At 43.9% G+C, this 21660-nt stretch overlaps 1 protein-coding gene across 2 annotated transcripts; it reads right to left on the bottom strand.

Annotated features, from left to right (window-relative positions):
- Positions 1-291: 291 nt before the first annotated feature.
- uroc1 (urocanate hydratase 1) lies at positions 292-11619 on the bottom strand. 2 transcript variants are annotated; one of them, XM_056437946.1, is made up of 20 exons: positions 11454-11619; positions 6925-7143; positions 5518-5648; positions 4784-4877; positions 4621-4680; positions 4406-4534; positions 4264-4325; positions 4092-4158; positions 3685-3828; positions 3496-3584; positions 3143-3205; positions 2865-3044; positions 2671-2768; positions 2494-2566; positions 2156-2345; positions 1953-2051; positions 1743-1842; positions 1015-1096; positions 799-898; positions 292-702 (listed from the first exon to the last, which is right to left on the bottom strand). In XM_056437946.1, exons 1-20 carry the CDS (start codon positions 11523-11525, stop codon positions 562-564), a joined length of 2193 nt encoding a protein of 730 aa, XP_056293921.1. In that variant the 5' UTR covers positions 11526-11619; the 3' UTR covers positions 292-561. The 2 variants fall into 2 exon arrangements, with proteins under 2 accessions (XP_056293921.1, XP_056293922.1); XM_056437947.1 differs by lacking the exon at positions 11454-11619 and adding an exon at positions 5878-5986 and having other exon boundaries at positions 6925-7062.
- Positions 11620-21660: the final 10041 nt, after the last annotated feature.

Below are 21660 nucleotides of genomic sequence, written 5' to 3'. Positions count from 1 at the left end.
AGCCAGGTTGTGACAGCAGAGGAAATGCTGTGGGGCTGAGTCAGTGATCGGTCTGGTTGCTTCTTGGTAAATTGCTTTGTTCAGCACAGAAAACGTGGTTGTAGAGGACACTGAAGTGTAACATGTGTGGCTAAGGAAGAAACAAACCATGCAGCTTTGACAAAAAATGGCTTTAACATTCCGATTGATTTATTTCCCTTTTTTCACAACGTAAAATTATTTAATTTGTCATTTACATTTTTAGATAAAATATTTAGTAGATTACTGAAATACAAATGACTCTTTGAGGCGTTATCATTTACACAAACTTGTAGTTTAATTTTCAGCACAACAAATAAAGAATATACATCCTAGAACAATGTTGTCGTCTATTTTCCGTATTCATGGCAAACAATGTATGGAATAACATTGCCAGGGATTCCTTAACTGACCATCTGCAGTGTATCATTTCCACAGCTGGATCAGCGCCAACTGAAGGGATGACAGTTTCAGGTTTCCTTGCTGTGTGATTGTGTGTGTCTGTATGTCGCTGGCTGTTGCTAACCTGCTCTAAAAGGTTGTCTAGCCCTGCAGGGCACGGTCCAGCACGCACTCATCCTGCACAGAAAAGGGCATGGTGACACGCAACTGCCCATTCTCCTCCATGGTGTGCTGGATGGTCTCATAAGCCTTTGAGTTTCCAGACCAGCAGCGACGAGCCACCTGCAGCACGTAGGAACAGATTGGGGAGCCGTTAGAGCACATGGACAATAAGTGAGGCTGGACTCTGTCATGCTGCTGTCCTCTCAGCACTCCCACCCCATTGGAGACGTCCCAGTTGAGCATCAGTCTGGCGCGCTTTGATGCCTCCTCCGAGCCGTCCAGTAGCAACCCGAAACCTCCATTCATTACCTCGCCCCTTAAGGCGAGACGAGAGATAAAGTGATAAACACACTGACTTGTCGACATGTAAGTATTGATGATTAAAATACTTGTTCACACATTACTGCTTACTGGATGACCAGCCAGACTTACCAGCCAACACCACCACCGTTGTGCAGGGATACCCATGTGGCGCCCCTGAATGCATCACCAACAAAGTTCTGGACTGCCATGTCTGTAAGGGGGAGACATTGTGACCTCTGACTTCCTTAACCCTTGTGTTGCCTTAGGGTCATTTTGACCCGAATCAATATTACACCCTCCCCCCGCCTTTGGGTCATTTTGACCCGATTCAATGTTTCACCCTCCTGTTACCTTTATATTTACTAACATATTTTACCCTTTGGGTTCAATTTGACGCCAGCAATTAAAACCTCCAGAAAATTATTAGAATTAATATTGTTTTCCAAGTTTAAGTGTGAGGCACTTTATGTTTGTTTGTTGACTACCGAAAGAACACCGACATTAAACATTGAATGGGGTCAAATTAATCCTAAGGCGGGGGGAGGGTGTAATATTGATTCGGGTCAAAATGACCCTAAGGCAACACAAGGGTTAAACGATTCTTGCAGTGTTACTGGTTTATATAAATGAAGAGAGACAGGAAGTGCATTTTCACATTAGTGGCAACTAGGAACAATCTGTGTGGACGGTAGTGGTGCTCTCTCACGTTTGATCATTTGTCACAATGTTGGCAGTGCGTCCACTTTCAAATCATGTTCCATTGGCCACAGAACAAAGCATAAAACTGACTCGTAGAAATACACGTTACAGTGTTTTTGCCCTGTGTAACTGAGCCGTTGGTTTCCAACAACACACACCTGCACAGAAGGCCGATCCGTCATACACGTTGGAGGTTTCTCTGAAGGGGCTGTCTGTGCCACTGACATCATGGTGGTCTCTGCTAATAACCACAGGAGCCTGAACAACAGAAAGGACATTAGTCATTGTTGAGAATCCAGAGAAAACGTTATATTATGCAGACGGCAGTAAACATGAAATGATTTATTGAGCAGATAGTTTATCCTTACTGAAACTCGCCCATCAGCAATAGCCTGGTTGAAAGCCAAAGCAATGCAGACTCTTCCTTTCTGGTCAGAGTAGAGGATTCTGGCTTGAGATCCCACAACCTAAACAAAGACGATACACAGAGGGAATCCTGTCATTGCAGATGCATATCTGTTCATCACATTTTCAATGAATGATGGCATTGGTTGCCCAGAGTGTTACTCACCATCTTGTGTTTTCCAGCCTCTCGGATCCAGCGGATGTTATCGTTGTACTGCTGCCTGATGTGATCGGTCACGTTGGCACTGATTTCCTCCAGGATAGTAGCAGCGATATCATCCGTTGTAGCAAGATCTTCGGGGTTGCCAGATGTGCACACCCAGCGAAATGGGCCAAAGCCCAGAGAGAAAATATCCCTGCCGCCAAAGTGGAAGGAGAGTCATTATAAACTAGTAGCAAGAAGAAAAGGTCTAATCACAATCCACAGACTTGACTAGACTCGAGACTTGCACATTTTCTCCAGGTCTATTACATGTTCAATGCTAGATTGAATAACTATCTCACCCCATGATGTGCTGGACATAAGAAGGGTAACGAAACTCTGATGCCCCTCCACCAGCCTTTTCTACATCTGCTCCTATAACAAAACAAGAAACAAAAGTCTGCCTCTAGGTCTGCCATGTACTGAATGATCGTCATGATAAGTCCTGAGGGAGTTTGTGTAAGTGTTACATTACTAACCAGCTCTCTTGGCCTCCAGGAGGAAGGCATTGCCATAGTCCCAAAAAAACATACCAGCATCAGAAAGCTTATTGATGGCCTTAATTTGTCTGCAGAGGCTATGATCACATGTACAAAACATTAGTATAACTCAATAGACCCAAATATTGCAGAAAGTTTACCATATGAAAATCCATCTGTGTGATTTAGATTACCTTTCTTGGACCATGGTTAGGAAACGACTAGAGTCAGTCGACATGAGCTGATTCGCCTGGCAGAAGCTGAGCTGGACTGGGTAGTAGCCTCCGTTATACGGGTTGTGAAGGGAGGTCTGGTCTGAACCCAGATCCACCAGCAGGTCCCCCGTCCTTTCATACTCCAGAAGCAGCCTCTCCCTGGTCAGACAGTGTGGTCAACGATGTCAAGAGTGTGTAACAAGCGGCGTTTCTTTCACTGCTGCTGCAGACCTGGGCCGTGTTCACCTCTCACTCACCACAAGTCTACAATGTTGCCATGGTAACCAACACTGAGAGGGGTCTTGGAGCTCTTGGCCTCTCTGAAAAACCAAAATACACATTATGATATACATCTTACCGTCTTTTCTGTGCAGCACAGAAACGCTAACACGGTGTCTACATAACAATAGTCTGACAGGGAGGTTTATTTAAGTACTGTAGGTTCTTGTATTGTACCGGAGTACTTAGATAGCATGTAACTGTGTACCTACACTTCTACATTTTAGGGGAAATATTGAACTTTTACTCCACAACATTAATTTGGTAGACATAGTTACTACTTAATTTTCAAATAAAGATAATTTGCATAATGACTTTCTCTCTTTGTTACCTGATGCGTTTAATGCAGTGTTCCAAGCTACTGGTGACCTCCATCACCCAGCCCTGCTCATATCGCTTTCTGAGAGGAGCCTCGTCCACCTACAAAGAAATCAAATTCACAGACACATTGACACAAAGGACTTCCTTCATTCTCGCTCTGCCAGCAGTGTTCATGGGAATCGACTGGACACCAACTGACCTCTGCAATCACGCCAATACAACCGGCAATGACGGCAGCTTTAGCCTGAGCGCCACTCATGCCCCCCAGGCCGGAGGTTACAAAGACACGCCCCCTCAAGTCGTCAGAGCCCAAGTACCTCCGGCCGGCATTCAGCAGAGTCAGCTACACAGAAAGGAAGAAATACAAAATATAACATATGGGTTCAAGCAGCGCTTCATAACCTTTTTGACCTTTGTTTTGCCTCTTCAGATAGTTTCATTTAAATCATGTTATTGTTAACTCTAAAGAGATAAAACTATCCTGTTTTCCAGAATAATTAAAAACAAGCATCATTTTGTGTGAATCATTTTTTCTTATTACATCTGGAGACACTAATCTTACATTCTCGTGTTATGTGCTCATCCTTTCTTAATAACTGCACAAACCAGAGTGCCATGAACAATCCCCTGAGGTCCAATGTAGCTGTAGCTGCCTGCTGTCATTTGACCGTACCTAAAAACAAGAAACCAAAGAATAAAGATGACATTGGGACACCTGGCACCACATGAGGCTTCATTCAGCATAATGTTCTCCCTGAAAAGCAGCTTTAAAACTTACATCGATACACCAAGAGCAAACATTTTTTCATACTGATTTCTCGATGAGTAATTCGGAATAACCTGGGGGGTACACAACCAAGAGAGTGCATCAGTACAGAGAGATGGCCGTGAGCTGGAAGTTGAATCCGATGTTTGTGTACCATGCCGTTGGTGATGATGGCGCGAGGTGATGAAGGCAGGCTGGGGAACAGGCCCATGGGATGACCGCTGTACATGACCAGAGTTTGTTCCTCGGTCATCTCACTCAGGTAATGCATCACCAGGCAAAACTGCATCCAGACACACACAAGTGGTTCATGTGTATCCATTGAGGCTCTTTTCGTTGTTTCTGAACACAAGCCAACTCGAGGCTCACCTGGGCCCAGTTGCTGAACACCTGTCCATTCCCTCCGTAGGTGACAAGCTCCTGGGGGAACTGAAGGAAACAGAAAGATGAAGCTGTTATCGAGAAATTGAATTCAACAAAAGACTTTCCTCACTTTGTTCCTAAGTTAATACGAGCCGTGTTCGAGGCTCACCTGAGCAACTGCTGGGTCCAGATTGTTCATGATCATGAGCATGATGGAGGCAGCTTGACGCGTGCGGCATGGGTACTGACCTATCGGGTAAGCTCTGAGGAGACGGAGAGAAACTCACGTCATTGTTGTTGAGGAACAAAAGTAGACGGTACCATCGACAAGCAAGACGAACTTTGTCTGAACGGATGCTTCACGTTTTACACTCGGGAAGACAAATTGACTTTTTGACCTTCTTGTTTTGAGGGACATCCATTGAAACGTTTATCTAAAGTCACAAGGTGAACAGAGGTCAGTCACCTGGGCTGGTTATAGAGCAATCTAAAGCTAGCTCACATGTCCCACCTGGTCACTCCAGACCAGTAAGTCTGTAGCAGCAAACCAGTGTGTGAATGCCAAAGGTTTGGAGAAAAGCTGACGCAGCAGGATTCCTATTGAAACCCGACTGACGGATATATAAACAGTGAAAAGACATTTCAGTTTAGTCGTTTGTCATTTTCATTCAACAAATTACTAAACCCATCTTTCATTTATAGTTACCGTCATCCCCGATCATAAAGTTTACTGGTCACGTGTAAAATATTCTTCCTAAGCATATCATGTTGTCTTAACCAAATTTCAAGGATTATTCTCAATATATTTATATCAAAGGGGTGCAATACAGAAAAGGAATACCAGAAAATACACATCAGATTCACGTGGCACTTGAATATTAGGTCCCGGTCAGGTTGCCCCACCTCAAGTGGAACGCGGGGCAGAAGCGGTACATGTAGATGTGTCCGTACTGCCGCAGCTCTTGAGCAAATTCGGGTGCAAGTGTTGCGTGGTGGGATGGAGGGAAATAACGCAGAGCATTTCTCAGCGCCAGCTAGAGGGAAGAGGCATTTACAGGAGATCAGTGAACACAGTGAACACACAGTGAACACACAGTGAACACACAGTGAACACACAGTGAACACACAGTGAACACACAGTGAACACACAGTGCACACACAGTGCACACACAGTGCACACACAGTGCACACACAGTGCACACACAGTGCACACACAGTGCACACACAGTGAACACACAGTGCACACACGGCAGAACAACGCACCAGCACAGTCAGATGGAGGAGCAGCGGCTCCGTTACACGATGAAGATCAAGGACTCTTTTAATTATTGACGGAAGCCTCTGCTCTGAGTTTGGGCAATCAGTAGAGGACCTTAGAGAATAATCAATTTTTTGGGGTCGGTTTGGAAGGCAACAATAGTGATGCAATAAGTCAGTACAGAGCAAGGCATACACAAATAAAAGGTGCTCCCACAGATATATTCATAATCAATCCACTGACAGTGAGTCGTACACTCCGTGAGCTCGCTGCACGTTGCTTCATGATGTTTGAGGCTCGTCTGCGTTTCCCTGGTGATGTTTGTTTGACAGCTTTAACCCTTGTGTTGCCTTAGGGTCATTTTGACCCGAATCAATATTACACCCTCCCCCCGCCTTAGGATTAATTTGACCCCATTCAATGTTTAATGTCGGTGTTCTTTCGGTGGTCAACAAACAAACATAAAGTGCCTCACACTTAAACTTGGAAAACAATATTAATTCTAATAATTTTCTGGAGGTTTTAATTGCTGGCGTCAAATTGAACCCAAAGGGTAAAATATGTTAGTAAATATAAAGGTAACAGGAGGGTGAAACATTGAATCGGGTCAAAATGACCCATTGTATTGATTCTCAAATGACCCTAAGGCAACACAAGGGTTAACTGCAGCCAAGCTGGTCCATCAACAGTGTTGAACAGACCATTAGACATATGATATCTATACTTTAGAGTTTTAATCACAGAAAGTATTTTGCCTCAGTTTCATTTTGGTGTGCATACAATGGAATGCAGCCATTATTGATCAAATTAGTTGCAGCTTAAATAAGCTGCAACTAATAATGTAAGGGGTATACATGTCATAAAATGTACTCATGGTTAAAATACTAATTATTGAGTGACAAAAGGTGCCGAAAAAATGTCCTCTTCACAAACTTTGTTTGTATATTACACTCCAGATGAAAAATAGCCTCGTGGCTAACTGGCACATTTACAGAAATGTTTCGATTAATGTGCACCGTCCCTTATTAAATAAACCAAAGTTATTGACTCACCCGTTCTTCCTCTGCTGTGAGGTTTGGGGTCCGCATCGGTGCGTGTGGCACATTGGGGTCTCTTCCCCGATTCAGAGGCAAGGGGTCCAGCGGTAAACCGCTGCACATCTCCTTTAGAGAACACATCCTGGCGAAGACTTTCTGCCACAGACTTGAGCAAAAACCTGAACACAGAGTTCCCGCTGGAGGTTGAAGGCGGCGTTCACTGCGGACCGTCCACTATGGAGACAAAGTGGACTTTGAGGAGAAGATTTGAGGGCGGTGTCTCATTGGCTCTTCGGTCGTCTTTGCCCTTCGCAATCCACCAATGGTGCAGCACGGATAAAAAGGCTGTGTTTTGTAGTTATTGATCCCTGAGGGAGTTTGAAGTGGCGCATGCTGCAGCGGACAAACACCGTCACCGGCCTCTGACCCCTGACGCTCGAGTGCATTTCAGAACCTTTGGACAGGTCAACTACTGTGATATAGAATTATGTTATTTCCTGAGGATACACCCATCTGTAACTGATCAAGTCTCAAGTAAAAATGCACATTTACAGTGAACTAATATACTTTGGATGAGGTTCAGTTTTAGCATAATAATATAATTATAAAGACAAAGAGAAATGTGTTTAAGAAATTGAAACTGTCAGTATTTTTTGCCTGAGTTTGAAAAGTACGAACTCAGTAAAAGAGGGGTTAATTATATTTACCTAATGGAGATGCTTTGGAGTATTTTCTTTATTCTAAATGAATACATTGAAACTATAACTTAAAGGAAATAACTCTATTAAAGCAAAGAGTTTCTTGTGTATCTGGTTTATGGTTAACATGAAGTTACCGTCTGTTATCGCTGCATGAGTTAAGATATTTGGTCTTTATGACCAGATAGAGTAGAGTAGGCTTGGATGATGGCAAGTTTAGAAAAAGTTAATTATTGCAAAGTTAGGTACCTTTTTTATAATTATTCTTAAAAAAACTTGAAACAAAATTCACTTTAAGTCTCTTTAGTCAGTCCTGTGTCGGACACACATATTTCAGTTGAGTTCAGCTAAGGGAAAAGATTTAAGTCTGGTTATAGATTAGCAGAACAAACGCAGTCCTGTCGAACATTAGACTGTATGTACGGTGGTCTTCAGTACACACTTCACACCTCTGTGAATTTAGCAATGCTATCTATTAGGAAATGTGAGTTTATCAATATAAACATTAAGCCAAAGTCTAATATAAATATACATTTTGTATAACACAAAATACACATGAAAAGTGCACATCGCAAGAAAATAGCACACATATGCGGAAATAGAAAGGAAAAGAGCCAAAAACATCTTTTACTGTTATCCTACGAATTCAGAGTAAGAGCTAACCACAACATGGGCACGTAAAATCATCTCGACTTGAGATAATGGAAATAAACGGTGTATAGTGTATAATAAGCATAGTCTTCAAGGCTCTTGATTGAATTACATTCTTTAATCTCGTTTTTCCCACTTGAATTCAAAAACTCTATATATTGTTTTCATTGTATCAGTTTTACAAAAGTAGTAGATAAATAAATGGATAAAATAGATTTAATGTTCACCTGAAATTGAATGTCATGCAGGGCTCCAGACTAACTTTTTTTACTAGGAGCACAGTGGCCCCTAACTTAAAATTTTAGGGGCGCAAGCAGAAAATTTAGGGGCGCACACAGGGTTTTTCCTGGGTCAAAATGGGTCTTCGGTGCTCCCCAAAAAAAAATTTGGCGCGCTGCGCGCGCACCGTCTATTCGTGCAGGTCGAGCTATTGAGTGAGTGATCAGCAGCTGGCCGCTCTGTCCATTCACGCACCTCACAGTTGTGTATTGATCAGACAAGAAGACACGCTTATCAACTCCAGTGTTTCCCCTACCATTATAACAGGGTATGCAGCACGTTCTCTTTTCAATACCATCTAGGGTTTGATGATGTTATGATTAGAGATGCACCGATCAGGTTTTTGGTGCCGATCACTGATCACTGAAATCAGTATCTGCCGATCACCGATAATACCGATCACCGAGTCGATTGAAGCATTCTATTTATTGTGTAGCATTATTGCCTAGGACTGAGGAAATACATATATAAAGCAACTCAAACATTAAAGAAATTACAGATTTCTTTAAACATTTAGGACTTTTACTTTGAAAAATGTCCTAATTGATACATTAAAATTGTTTGATTGCTATTGTAGGGGATTTCAGATATGTATGGAACACATCTGCATTATTCATTTCCTGGAACTCTTGGGGAAATCTATTTACAGGACTTTTCTTAACATACAAAAGACTGACTAATTTTTATAAACTCTTCCTTGGTCCAGTAAAAATGTTTTAATGTTAGCATAATTTAAGCTAAATCTCAGAAATGATCTATAAAGATACATCAGTTCATTGTTTACTTTTATATGTTCGTGTATGATTTGTCGACATCTTATTTTGATAAACGGATGTTGTTTCACGTGGTTCTTTCCGCTAACTTTGCAAAACCGGATGTTGTCACTTAAATCCTTCCGCTAACTTTATCAACATCCTCGCGCGCTCCCGATCCAATGTGTTTACCGTGAGCATCAGTCTATAGGGGCTCAGACATGTGGCTGAGTTGACCCAGAGATTCAACTCGGGGGACGGGGACGCCGCTCGGTGGTGAGGATCCCCTCGTGGACCTCTCACTCTGCGGCCCTCGCCCTCGTTGTGTCTCCGTTGCGGTGCGCCTCTTTTCACACATTAGCCCCCCCCGCGCTCACACACAGGCCAGCCTTCTTCTTCGGTTTTCGTCTCCTTTCTTCTTCTTCTGGAGTTAATGTCGGTTAGCAAACCAGTCATTCAGGCATTATCGCTAACTGTAGTGGGCTGAAGTGTAGAACAAGTTTGTAAGCAACACAAATATTTAATAACAAAAAACAGAAATCTGCTAATTTACTGGTCGCGCATGCGCGAGTTGATGAAAAACTTACTCGGACTGTGTCTAATTTTAGGCGCAAAATGCGACCATTTGGTCGCAGTCTGGAGCCCTGTCATGTATTTTGTCTGCTGAATCACATCTACTCTGTAAAATCACATGTTGGCTACTCAGTTCCCCCTCGAGTAAAAATCACAAACCAAAATCTGTGTGTGTATCATATATATATCTCCTTTGGTCAGTTCAGATGCTGGTGTTAACTTAATGCGAGCAACACACTGTCAGCACATGGCTTGACATTACAGTACAGGTTTGCTACCACGCACAACGCCGGTATTGATTATTTCTTTCTTTGGACAGATTTTGTGGGATAGTGTTGAAACCACACACGATTCAGTCAAGAAACTTTACAGATGTGTTGATCGAAGGCCCAATCCCAATGTCCAACTAAGGCTTTAAGGACTCATGGAAGCCTCAGGGATTTAACTGACATCATCCGGATTAAATGGTGTGGCTTTAGCTCAGTGGGGTAAGAGGGCCGTCCTGCAACCGCAGGGTTGTGGGTTCGATCCCCGCTCTCCCCATTAGTTGCAAGTCGAAGTGTCCTTGAGCAAGGCACTGAACCCCCAGTTGCTTCCCGGGCGCTTCACCGCAGCCCACTGCTCCTTAATAACTAAGGATGGGTTAAATGCAAAGAACTAATTTCCCCTTGGGGATTAATAAAAGTGTATATTCTTCTTCTTAAATACAAACAAGAAAGAGCTCTCCGGCGACATATCACAACAATTGTGGGGATTTATTTAAAATTGTTTACTGCCCAATTTTAATTTCCTACAGGCTCTTCTTGCCTTGTGAGATTAAAGGTAATTGTAAAATAATCTATTAAATTTTTGTGTAAATTTAGTAACCCAGGCTGAACCACCCTCTTTTCTTTCTTTTTTTAAACCTCCAAAGTTTGGCTGCAGAAATGTACTTATGGAAAGTGTGAATAAAAGACAAAAAATGTCTAACATCAAAGTCAAGTTTGAAGCTGGGCTTGGTCTGATCAGGTTTATGCCCCTGGCCGGATTTGGCGTTGCGTCTGATGTGACCCCGTCATCAGAGGGTCCCGAGTGGACTTTGCCTCCCATGCTGACCCACTGAGCCTGCACTCTGCAGCTGTCAGTCAGACATACCTCTCCAGACACAAAGCAAACAGAGCATTTCTACTATTTCTCAATCAAAAAACTAATTGACAGTAAACGTGTAAAACATGTCATTTTTTGACCGCATAAAGCGATGACTAACTTTGATTTCAGTTGGCCTTTAAAAAAGGTGCTAAATTCCAAATTTAGAGCATTATTTTAGCAGCAAACAACTGTTTGTAACGTAAATATATAGCAATGTCCACCTGAGCAGAGCATTAAGTTACTGGCCCTCAGCGTTAGCGGCTCGTCGCCGGCTCAGCCATTGTCATGTTGAGAGCTGTGTGAGACAACCCTCAATCATATCTAGGCTCTGAATTTGGTAGTCAGCACCTTTAAAGCCTCTTGGCTCCCGTTGCCACCAGGCGCATCATTAACTTTCCACTGAGCCCTCTGTGCTGCGCTGTGTCGTATCAGTCTTGCTTGGTGGCAGATGTTGATTTGGCACCTGACGTTTCTGCAGATGAAGAGTCTTGTGAGGTCGGCTTCGTTTCTGATGATTGTTCTTGCACCTTCTCATCTTCTTGTGGATAGAACTCTGGGTAGCGCTGCATACACTCCTGCATAGCCCTGAACTGCTCCAGGCATTCAGAGCCCTTCACCTCCTCCTTACTGTCATGGAAACAGGAGAAGGCATCCTTAAATTCCGTCCCACAGGGTCCACTGGCCATCCCGCCCAGACACGGGCAGTTCCAGTTTATCTCCCCACTGGGAAGAATCAGACCTAAGATAAAAAAGTTGAGGTTACAAATGAATACACAGGTTGTAATTTTGTCTTTTTCCAAACTTAACCCAGGCTACAAATAAGTCTGACGACAGGGTCCTATTGGTAGTTACTGTTCCTTACCTCCTTCCTCATATGGGTCATTAGGGTCTTCCTCTACGAGCTCCGCACTGCTGGGTGTTGCATGATCCTCTTTGGTGACAAAGATAATTCGGTCTTTACCTGTTGTGAAAAATGTTGAAGGACAACTCAAATAAATGATAAGAACTGCAGCACCATATCCAAGAGGCGTGTTAACTGAGAGCTATGGCCTCAACTTTAGATTCTAAGATTAACAAAGTAAAAAGAGGTTTACATGTTGCAATCACTATGTGAACAGTGTACCGCACGTTCCTCACTCGAGCCTGGCGGATAAATCATCCGGGCTTTAGATGTTCATTCAAACGGTGATCTGCTGGTGCAACTTCAAGAACCTATGCTGAAATCTGTTAATTTATGAGTCAAATAATCTACTAATCAGAAAGAAATGCACTGATCACCCATTTTTAAATGTGAGGATTTGCTGCTTTTTTCTCGTTTTCAACTCATTTCTAAATGTTAAATATTTGTTTTTTTTTGCCATTTGACTCACCTTGTTGGTTCTGGAAAACTGTAATGGGCTTTTACTCTATTATTCTCACATATTAAGGACTAAACAATGTATCACACATATTATTTATCATATATATATCATGGCACAAAACAAGACTTGATATACATGAACATGTTGTGTGTGTGATTGTCTGGTGAATATGACCAGTTCAGTGGTGAAAGAAGTATCAGGCATCCTTACATCACTATAATGATCATAATGATAGTTACTTTGGTTTCGGGCGCCCTAAACATGACATGGGGGTCTGTGAGGGGTCACCAGCCAAAAACATGTTTCAATCTATTTTGTATGCAGATTATATGTAGCTAGCTAACGTAATAAATTCACCCACAACCACAAGTATTATCTGAAGTTGTCAAATGCATGTGAAGATGTAAAAAGTAGAAGCAGTATAAAGAGTACAAAGCAGCATGGACTTTAACATCGTACTTTAAATGGAGTACTTGAGCAAATGTACTGAATTTCTTTCCACTGCACCAGATATGAAGCGACACCATGACAGTCTAGATGTGTTGAAGATGAACACACTGACGTCACAGCTAGGTTATAGTGATGGAAGGACGATGTGTAAGGAAAGGACTCAAGGCGTCATTGTAATAAAGCTAACAGTCCTGTTCACTCGTGATGGGCTAGGTAGAGTTTAACAGTCCTGGTTGTCATTAGAACAAGAGGCTTGTTGTTATACTTTTAAGAGGGTAAAAGACCGAAATCATGTTCTCATTCATTCGGGGGTATCCGGCTAGCTCATTGTGGTTACCTTCGTTTCGGACGGAGCTCATTTTCTTCACGCTGCGACGGTAATAAATACCCTTTCAAAATGACAGCAGCGACCGCTTCAAAGATAGATGTTCACTCTTTTCTGACACGCAACACATGAAGATGGCAAAGGCTCAAGCTAGCTTGTTTTATAACCGGTCGTCTTCTTCTTCTTCTTCTTCTTCTTCATTTCCGGTAGCGCGGACGCTCTGTGGCGCATTGCTGCCCCCAGAGGTTCATCACGTGACACGCAAAGTACATTACATGATTCATGGAATTTCTCACAAACAACCTTTTTCCAGTGGCGGGCCGTGCATTTTCTACCTAGGCCTTCAATGCCGTCTTACTATAGCTGAACAACCTAATGTAAGATTAGTTCACCATGTATTTATGTATGTACATGTGTATATATCATTCAGGCACGTGCACAGATAGATCCCTAGTGGTGCTCAAGCACCAGCCCTTTTGCCCTGGATGAGAAAAGTGCCCTTTCTGCTGGAGCCACATTTTTTTCTTCATTATCAGTATTTAAGAAATAAAGTTACTCTCTGTCATCAAGTTCCCCCAAATGTGTATGGATGTCTGTCGGGGCCCTCCCTCCTCCACTTAGAGCGCAGTAAACGCATGAAGAAACAACACTTGTAATAACTATACTTACTAATTGAGAATGAGGTCATGCCAGGAAATATCAGACTTCCGTGAAAACGTTATAATGCCTCAGTCTGATATTTCCCGGCATGACCTCACTCTGGGTTAGGAAGTAGTTATTACAAGTGTTGTTTTTTCTTGCATTTACTCTTTTCATCCGAGCGGTCGAGGTTAGTAAGTCGTTTATTATATGGCATTTTTTCGCTCCTAATGTTTTGTAAATAAAAACAAATTGTAATATGTCATTTTGTTCAGCTCTCATGTCTTCTCACGACACGATGTGTTTCAGGTGTTTCCTAGCAACCAATTACTTAACTTCAAGTTACAGTGATCAATAGAAAAATCATTTTGCCGATGGGTGCCCTTTTGGGGGGGTTTGAGCACCTGCCCCCCAAAATGTCTGTGCACATGCCTGTATATATATATATATATATATATATATATATATATGTATATTTATAAATATATATATATATACATAGGCACGTGCACAGGTAGAGCCCTCATGGTGCTCAAGCACGTGCCCCTTTGCCCTGGATGAGAAAAGTGCCCTTTCTGTATTCATGTCAAATACACAATATTGTGGTCGTCATGCTCCGGTTTATTTTTTCAGTTTTTTAGATGTGAGACGGGAGCTGTTCTTCCAGAAAGCCCGTCAGCCCAAAGATGAACGTTACGATTAAAGTCTCCGTTTGATTCACTCTACAGGTTGGAACCGACATGCCACGTTCAGCGAGTCCAGAAGGCCGAGCCCTGTGTCCGGCTGCTGGGAGGCGAGGAGCTTCCAGACTCTTCAGGAGCTGGTGGACGAGGTGCCGGCTCATGTCTCCTGTCCTCAGACTCCAGAGGACGTCCATTCATGCTGCTGAGGTCCAGCGGCTGTGGAGACGTCCTCCTCCATGTTGTCTGTTCTTTGGTTTTGTTTCAATGTTCTCCATCCAGTTAGGAGTTTGGTATAAAAGCATCATTTCATATACTGCCGGGTTCTGTTACTTCCTCTCCTATTTTCTATTTTTGTCAATGAAAATCTTGTAAATATAAATGATGCATTGCTTTAGTTGGATTATTTAGAGTGAAGATATATGTTGGTATTTGTTACCGATGGTTGCCAACTGACATGACACGTTTTGCCATGTCGGATTTTTTGTACGATAAAATATCTTTGTGGTCATTTAAGCTGTTTGGCAAAACACAAAACAAAAATATAATCGTCTAATCGTTTATCCGTTATGAAGATGAAAAATGAGCACTGGCGTAAACTAACAATATATTAGACATTAATTATTAAGAATCAACACAATAAGTAAATATAAAAACTATAACATTGTAGTGCATAAGTCTCAACCATTAAAGTTGATTTATAACCCAATATGAACATCATAACAGTGTTTGCTGACCCAGTAGTTTGGAATAAAAAGACATATTTAGATGTTGCTGTACATGTATTTATTAAAATCAGGAGATAATCTAAATACTGTACACAGTTAACATGAACGCACAGTATTCCATGTGATAAATGAAATAATTATTATGTCGCATGATTCTATTTCAGTATTAAGAATATCTTTTTTCAGAAATGTCAAGGTAAAATCTGTCATATTTGATAGCCTCTAAATAAAATAACACTGTTTTAAATCTTCTACACTAATAGTTAACACATACCACAGATATCCAGCGACTTTTAAGACATTCCGGTCCTCAAATAATCATTTTACACGGAGAAACCTCCACCACATCTGTATTTTTCAAACAGGCCCCTTGACATTGTGAACTGTTCAACTATAAACTCAAAAGGTCTCACTGATTTCTCAACTGAGAACGTTTTAAATGGTTTTAAGGTAAGAATCAATAACAACAATGCTAAATATAAATATAAAACTTACCTCCCCGCAGCGCGTACGGGTGGTCCTCCATTCTCCGGCTTCTCGGAGGTCCGCGGAAGAGGAAGTCAGTAACTAGAACGAGATTCAAGGATAGCTTTCAGCTCGCGGTCAACAGCTCGAGGAGTTCGCCTCACAGCTCCGGTCAACCGGAGGGTTCAAGTTCGAACGTTTTGGACCGATAGCTCTGAGTTAAGGGCCCCAAAAACAGGTCCATGCGAACTTTATGGTATACGGCTACAGATATCACTCATTATTCTCCACTTCACGAGGTGCATCTCAGAGCGCGAGGACGAGATGCTGGAGGCAGCGCGCGCTCGTGCACTCCCATCAGTTAACTCTACTTAACAAGCAAAGCACCGCGACAACGAGCACAGTGCATTTTAATGTTAAATAAATCACTTTAATATGATAAAGTAAAAGGAGCAGACGTGTGTACAATAAGGCCCGTTTCAACGGTCACAACAGAGCAGCTCAGGGTCACGCGCAGCTCAGGTCAGGCGGCCCGCGCGTTCCCGATGGTTACCATGGTGCCGAGTTTATGCATTTTACAGAGTATATTTGAGAATTCTATAAAAATGGTTCAGGCGCCATCTTTTTTCTGTAATTTCAAAGTTAAATTTCGACGTTTTGAGGCCTTAAAACAAAAATAAAAGGGGTTTCGAGAAGTTGCACTAATTGTCAACACATTCCGCACATCTCCTGACATTTTCAAGACATTCTGCAGCTCAAATCTCATTTTACACGACGAATCATCGACTGAGTGTCACTTTTCACAAAATATGTTTTCCCAACATTTCCTGTCAACATTCTAAACGTTAAAACTCAAAAGGTTTCACTGATTTATAAACTGAGAACACTTTTATGGATTTAAGGGGATACGTTAATAATAAAAATGCTAAATTAAATGTAGAAATGGTCTTACCTTATAGTCCAAATCACAGCCCGGTCGCTTCAGCAGGGGCTCGTCCTCGGCTCTCGGTCGTCGGAGGGCCTTCCTCGGGGTCTCAGGTCTCTCGTAGTCCGGATCTCGTGTAGTTCTGTTCGCCAACACGTTTGGTTTCCAACAAAAAGTCTTAAGCAGTGCAAAAGTCTCAGAGTTTCCTTCACAGGTCTGGGTTCACAGGAGGGTTCACAGGTGAGGTCCGCTCGCGTCAAAGTCCAAAGTGCAAAGGGCCGAATCAGAACGTCCGCGGCCTTAAATACCCTCGGTCCGGTTTCCATGGCATTGACTGACGTGCGTGCGTGCGATTGAGCAATACAGAGGCATTATTTATTTCCCCCATATTTTTTAAATATATATTTGATTCATACGAGTTATTATTATTATTATTTTAATTTGTATTATTAGTAGTAGTATTATTATTATAATATTATTATTTCTCAGTTATCTGTTGCTATTCAGTAGCTGTATGAGATGTAAAGCCAAACTGTATGCTAGATGAAATATATTATATTATATATTATAATCTTATTATTTCAGAAGGACCATGTAGTTAAAACAAATGTCACCATTTGATGCACTGCACCAGATTGTACTTGGCAGATGGATGAGAAATAGATGACGCGGGCTTGCAGGTGTATTGTGAGGATTGCAGTATCTCCTCCTCCTTTTTTCTGTTTGTTTGTCTATCTGTCTGTCTTCCTGGATGGGCGTGGTTGACCTACATTCCGTTTTTCCATCAACTCACCTCCGCTCCTGTTTCTCATCATCACTGATTACACCACTCACCTACAGCTGCTTAAGACCCCGGTTCGACCATCAGACTTCGCCAGTTCTACGTATACTCTCCGTGAGATCCACATCCACTCCCTCCTGCCTGCCACGTCCAAGCCAACCTCCATCTCAGCTGCTGCTCCCGGGTTTTTCCTACTCAGCTCAGAGTTTTGTTTTTTCTCCTGCCTGTTTTTGTGGACTTAATAAATCCAGCTCTTTTGGTTACACTCCACCCAAAGTCTCCGTCCCAGTGTTTCTGCATAGCGGGTTCTCCTTTTGTGTCTCTCCCCGCGGAGTCCTAACAGTCCCCTGCCCCGATAATTGAGTGGGATGATTTCTGTCTCGCTAACTGCCTGTGTTCTGCTATACCATCTCCATCAGTTTCTCCAGTTCCTGTTGTCTGCTCTGATGCATCTGTAGATTTGACTGGTGTCCCTGCGATCTACCACGACCTGAGTTGGGTCTTCAGCAAGGAGAGGGCTCTCTCTCTTCCTCCCCACCGACCTTACGACTGCCCAATAGATCTGCTTCCTGGAGCTCCTCTACCCTCCAGCCGCCTCTACAATCTGTCCCGTCCTGAGAGGGAGGTTATGGAGCGTTATATCACGGACTCTGTGGCTGCTGGTATTATTCGTCCCTCCTCCTCTCCTGTCGGTGCCGGGTTCTTCTTTGTAGTCAAGAAGGACAAGTCACTACGACCCTGCATAGACTTTCGGGGGTTAAATAATATCACGGTAAAAAACAAATATCCTTTACCTCTCCTCACCTCGGCTTTTGAACCTCTCCAGGAGGCGACCCTGTTCTCCAAATTAGACCTTCGAAACGCCTACCATCTGGTCCGCATCCGACAGGGGGATGAATGGAAGACAGCGTTTAACACTCCATTAGGTCATTTTGAGTATCTGGTCATGCCTTTTGGTCTCTAACGCCCCAGCCGTTTTCCAGGCTATGATAAATGATGTCTTACGTGACTTTTTAAACCGCTTTGTTTTCATCTACCTAGACGACATCCTGATTTTCTCCAGGAGTCAGGAGGAACACGAGAACCATGTCCGTATGGTCCTACAGAGACTGCTGGAGAACAAGCTCTACGTCAAGGCGGAGAAATGTGAGTTCCACCAAGACCGGATCACCTTTCTGGGCTATATCATCAGCCAGGGAAGGGTGGAGGCAGACCCTGGGAAGATCAGCGCCGTGGTGGAGTGGCCGGTTCCAACGACAAGGAGGGAGCTTCAGAGGTTTTGGGTTTTGCCAATTTTTACCGTCGCTTCATCCGGAACTTCAGTAAGGTTGCTGCACCTCTTTCCAAACTCAACTCAATTAACATCTCGTTCTGTTGGACTCCGGAGGCTAACAGAGCTTTCATCAAACTCAAGTCCCTGTTCACCTCAGCTCCCATCCTCATTCAGCCAGACACAGAGAGACAGTTTGTTGTGGAGGTGGACGCGTCTGATACGGGAGTAGGAGCAGTTTTGTCTCAGACGGCTGGTCCTGATAACATCCTTCATCCCGTTGCTTTTTTTTCACGTCGCCTCTCTCCAGCGGAGCGCAACTATGACGTTGGTAACAGGGAGCTTCTTGCCGTTAAGTTGGCACTAGAGGAGTGGAGACACTGGCTCGAAGGCAGCAAGCAGCCCTTCCTGGACGGACCACAAAAACCTCTCATACATCCAGTCTGCGAAGCGACTGAACTCCCGACAAGCCAGGTGGGCTCTGTTTTTCTGTCGTTTCGACTTTTGCCTCACTTTCCGTCCTGGGTCCAAGAACGTCAAGCCCGATGCGCTGTCCAGGCTGTACTCCCCTGACTCTCCCGAGCCTCCAGAGGCTCCAATCCTTCCCAAGAGTTGTGTTGTAGGCGCCCTCTCTTGGGAGATTAATAACACCATCCTGGAGGCATTGAGAGAACAACCAGACCCGGGTAATGGTCCTCCGAACCGTCGGTTTGTTCCTGATGCTGCCCGCTCCAAGGTTCTGCAGTGGGTCCATAATTCCCGGTTCTCAATTCACCCTGGAGGAAACCGTACTCTTTCTCTCCTGAAAAGACATTTCTGGTGGCCCACGATCAGCAGGGACACTCTGGAGTTCGTTTCTGCCTGTCCCACGTGTTCCAGGAGTAAGTCCTCCCACCAGTTACCTGCAGGGTTGCTCCAGCCCCTTCCAATCCCTAGTCGTCCTTGGTCTCACATCGCCCTGGATTTTGTTACCGGCCTGCCCCCCTCCCAGGGCAACACCACTATCCTCACGGTGGTTGACCGGTTTTCCAAGTCGGCTCACTTCATAGCTCTCCCTAAACTCCCGTCAGCTCTGGAGACCTCCCAACTCCTCACGGATCATGTTTTCCGGTTGCATGGTATCCCTTCTGACATTGTCTCTGACCGTGGTCCCCAGTTCACCTCTCGAGTCTGGAAGGAGTTTTGTCAGGCCCTGGGAGCCTCAGTCAGTCTGACTTCGGGATATCACCCCCAATCAAACGGCCAAACAGAGAGAGCCAATCAGGACATGGAGTCAGCTCTCCGCTGCATCACCGACAAGAACCCCTCAACTTGGAGCTCTCATCTCACCTGGGTAGAGTACTCCCACAACGCTCTCACTTGCTCCGCTACTGGTCTCTCCCCCTTTGAGGCTTCTTTGGGTTACCAGCCACCCTGTTCCCAAGAGGAGCGAGAATTAGCTGTCCCCTCAGTCCAGCAGCATGTGCGTCGCTGTCAGAAGATCTGGAGAGATACACGATCTGCCCTCCTCCAGACTTCTGTACGGAACCAGCGGTCTGCCAACCGTCACAGAAGGCCGCTCCTCCTACGCCCCAGGCCAGTCAGTCTGGTTGTCCTCCGCAACATTCCTCTCATCTCAGAGTCCCGGAAGCTTTCCCCACGCTTCATTGGTCCTTTTCCCATCGTTAGGATCATTAACCCTTCCGCAGTCCGGTTGAAGCTTCCTAGAACTCTGAGAATTCACCCCACTTTCCACGTGTCCCAGATTAAGCCGGTTCACACCAGTGACTTGAGCCTCGGCTCTACCCCTCCTCCCGCCCGGATTCTCGACAATCACCCTGTCTATCACGGTGCACCGCCTTGTGCACGTCAGCTGTCGGGGCAGGGGTTTCCAGTACCTGGTGGACTGGGAGGGTTATGGCATCGAGGAGCGATGTTGGGTCCCTCGTTCCCGTATCATGGACCCAATCATGGTCAGGGCCTTTCACAGGGCCCATCCGAACAAGCCTGGTGGTCGCCAGGTGGCTCCCATTGAGGGGGGGGTACTGTGAGGATTGCAGTATCTCCTCCTCCTTTTTTCTGTTTGTTTGTCTATCTGTCTGTCTTCCTGGATGGGCGTGGTTGACCTACATTCCGTTTTTCCATCAACTCACCTCCGCTCCTGTTTCTCATCATCACTGATTACACCACTCACCTACAGCTGCTTAAGACCCCGGTTCGACCATCAGACTTCGCCAGTTCTACGTATACTCTCCGTGAGATCCACATCCACTCCCTCCTGCCTGCCACGTCCAAGCCAACCTCCATCTCAGCTGCTGCTCCCGGGTTTTTCCTACTCAGCTCAGAGTTTTGTTTTTTCTCCTGCCTGTTTTTGTGGACTTAATAAATCCAGCTCTTTTGGTTACACTCCACCCAAAGTCTCCGTCCCAGTGTTTCTGCATAGCGGGTTCTCCTTTTGTGTCTCTCCCCGCGGAGTCCTAACATGTATGGTCTTCCGACTAAACTTTTATTTATTTATACTTATTAACATTTATTTGACAGCTATACGTTTCCCCTCTCAACTTCTTGAAACTGTTAGAGAGGTCAAATGATTACTTTGCATTACCTTTTTCGTAAAGTCTTCAGTCCATTTGTTCTTCTTCTTTAAACAAATAATGTATTCTTTTATTTGGAAATATTAACAGGTACATAACACAGTAAACATTAACTGATATTTCCATTGTTTATCATCCTTTTGTTGAAATATCAGATAACAAACCCACTCCCCCACCCCTCCCACTGTATACACTAGAGTACAGGACATTAAATACATAAACAATACATACAAAGAGGTCACCTCATTTCGCCGACCCAGACGTACACACACACACACACACACACACACACACACACACACACACATACATCTGGAACATCTGTATGTAGACACACCTGCACAGAGTCAATACCCAGTATCACACAAGTAAAATATATCCAGAAATTAAATGACAACATGAGTTGTTCTTCTTCTTTGAGTTCGGGCAACCTATTATACCACATGTCTTGGGGAATAGACACAACTGAACAT

Source organism: Pseudoliparis swirei, chromosome 18 (genome assembly GCF_029220125.1).
Source record: "Pseudoliparis swirei isolate HS2019 ecotype Mariana Trench chromosome 18, NWPU_hadal_v1, whole genome shotgun sequence".
In the NCBI taxonomy this organism is placed as follows: domain Eukaryota; kingdom Metazoa; phylum Chordata; class Actinopteri; order Perciformes; family Liparidae; genus Pseudoliparis; species Pseudoliparis swirei.
This window is presented reverse-complemented; position numbering and strand designations above follow the sequence as displayed.

Bases quoted from the DNA above. Each gene is read 5' to 3' on its own strand.
- uroc1 (XM_056437946.1), bottom strand. From the start codon at position 11,525: ATGAGAAGGTGCAAGAACAATCATCAGAAACGAAGCCGACCTCACAAG. The intron at 4,681-4,783 runs GTGAGCCTCGAA...TGTTTCCTTCAG, and splicing joins TGGACCCAGCAGTTGCTCAG to TTCCCCCAGGAGCTTGTCAC. The intron at 899-1,014 runs GTAAGTCTGGCT...TCTCGCCTTAAG, and splicing joins AACGGTGGTGGTGTTGGCTG to GGGCGAGGTAATGAATGGAG.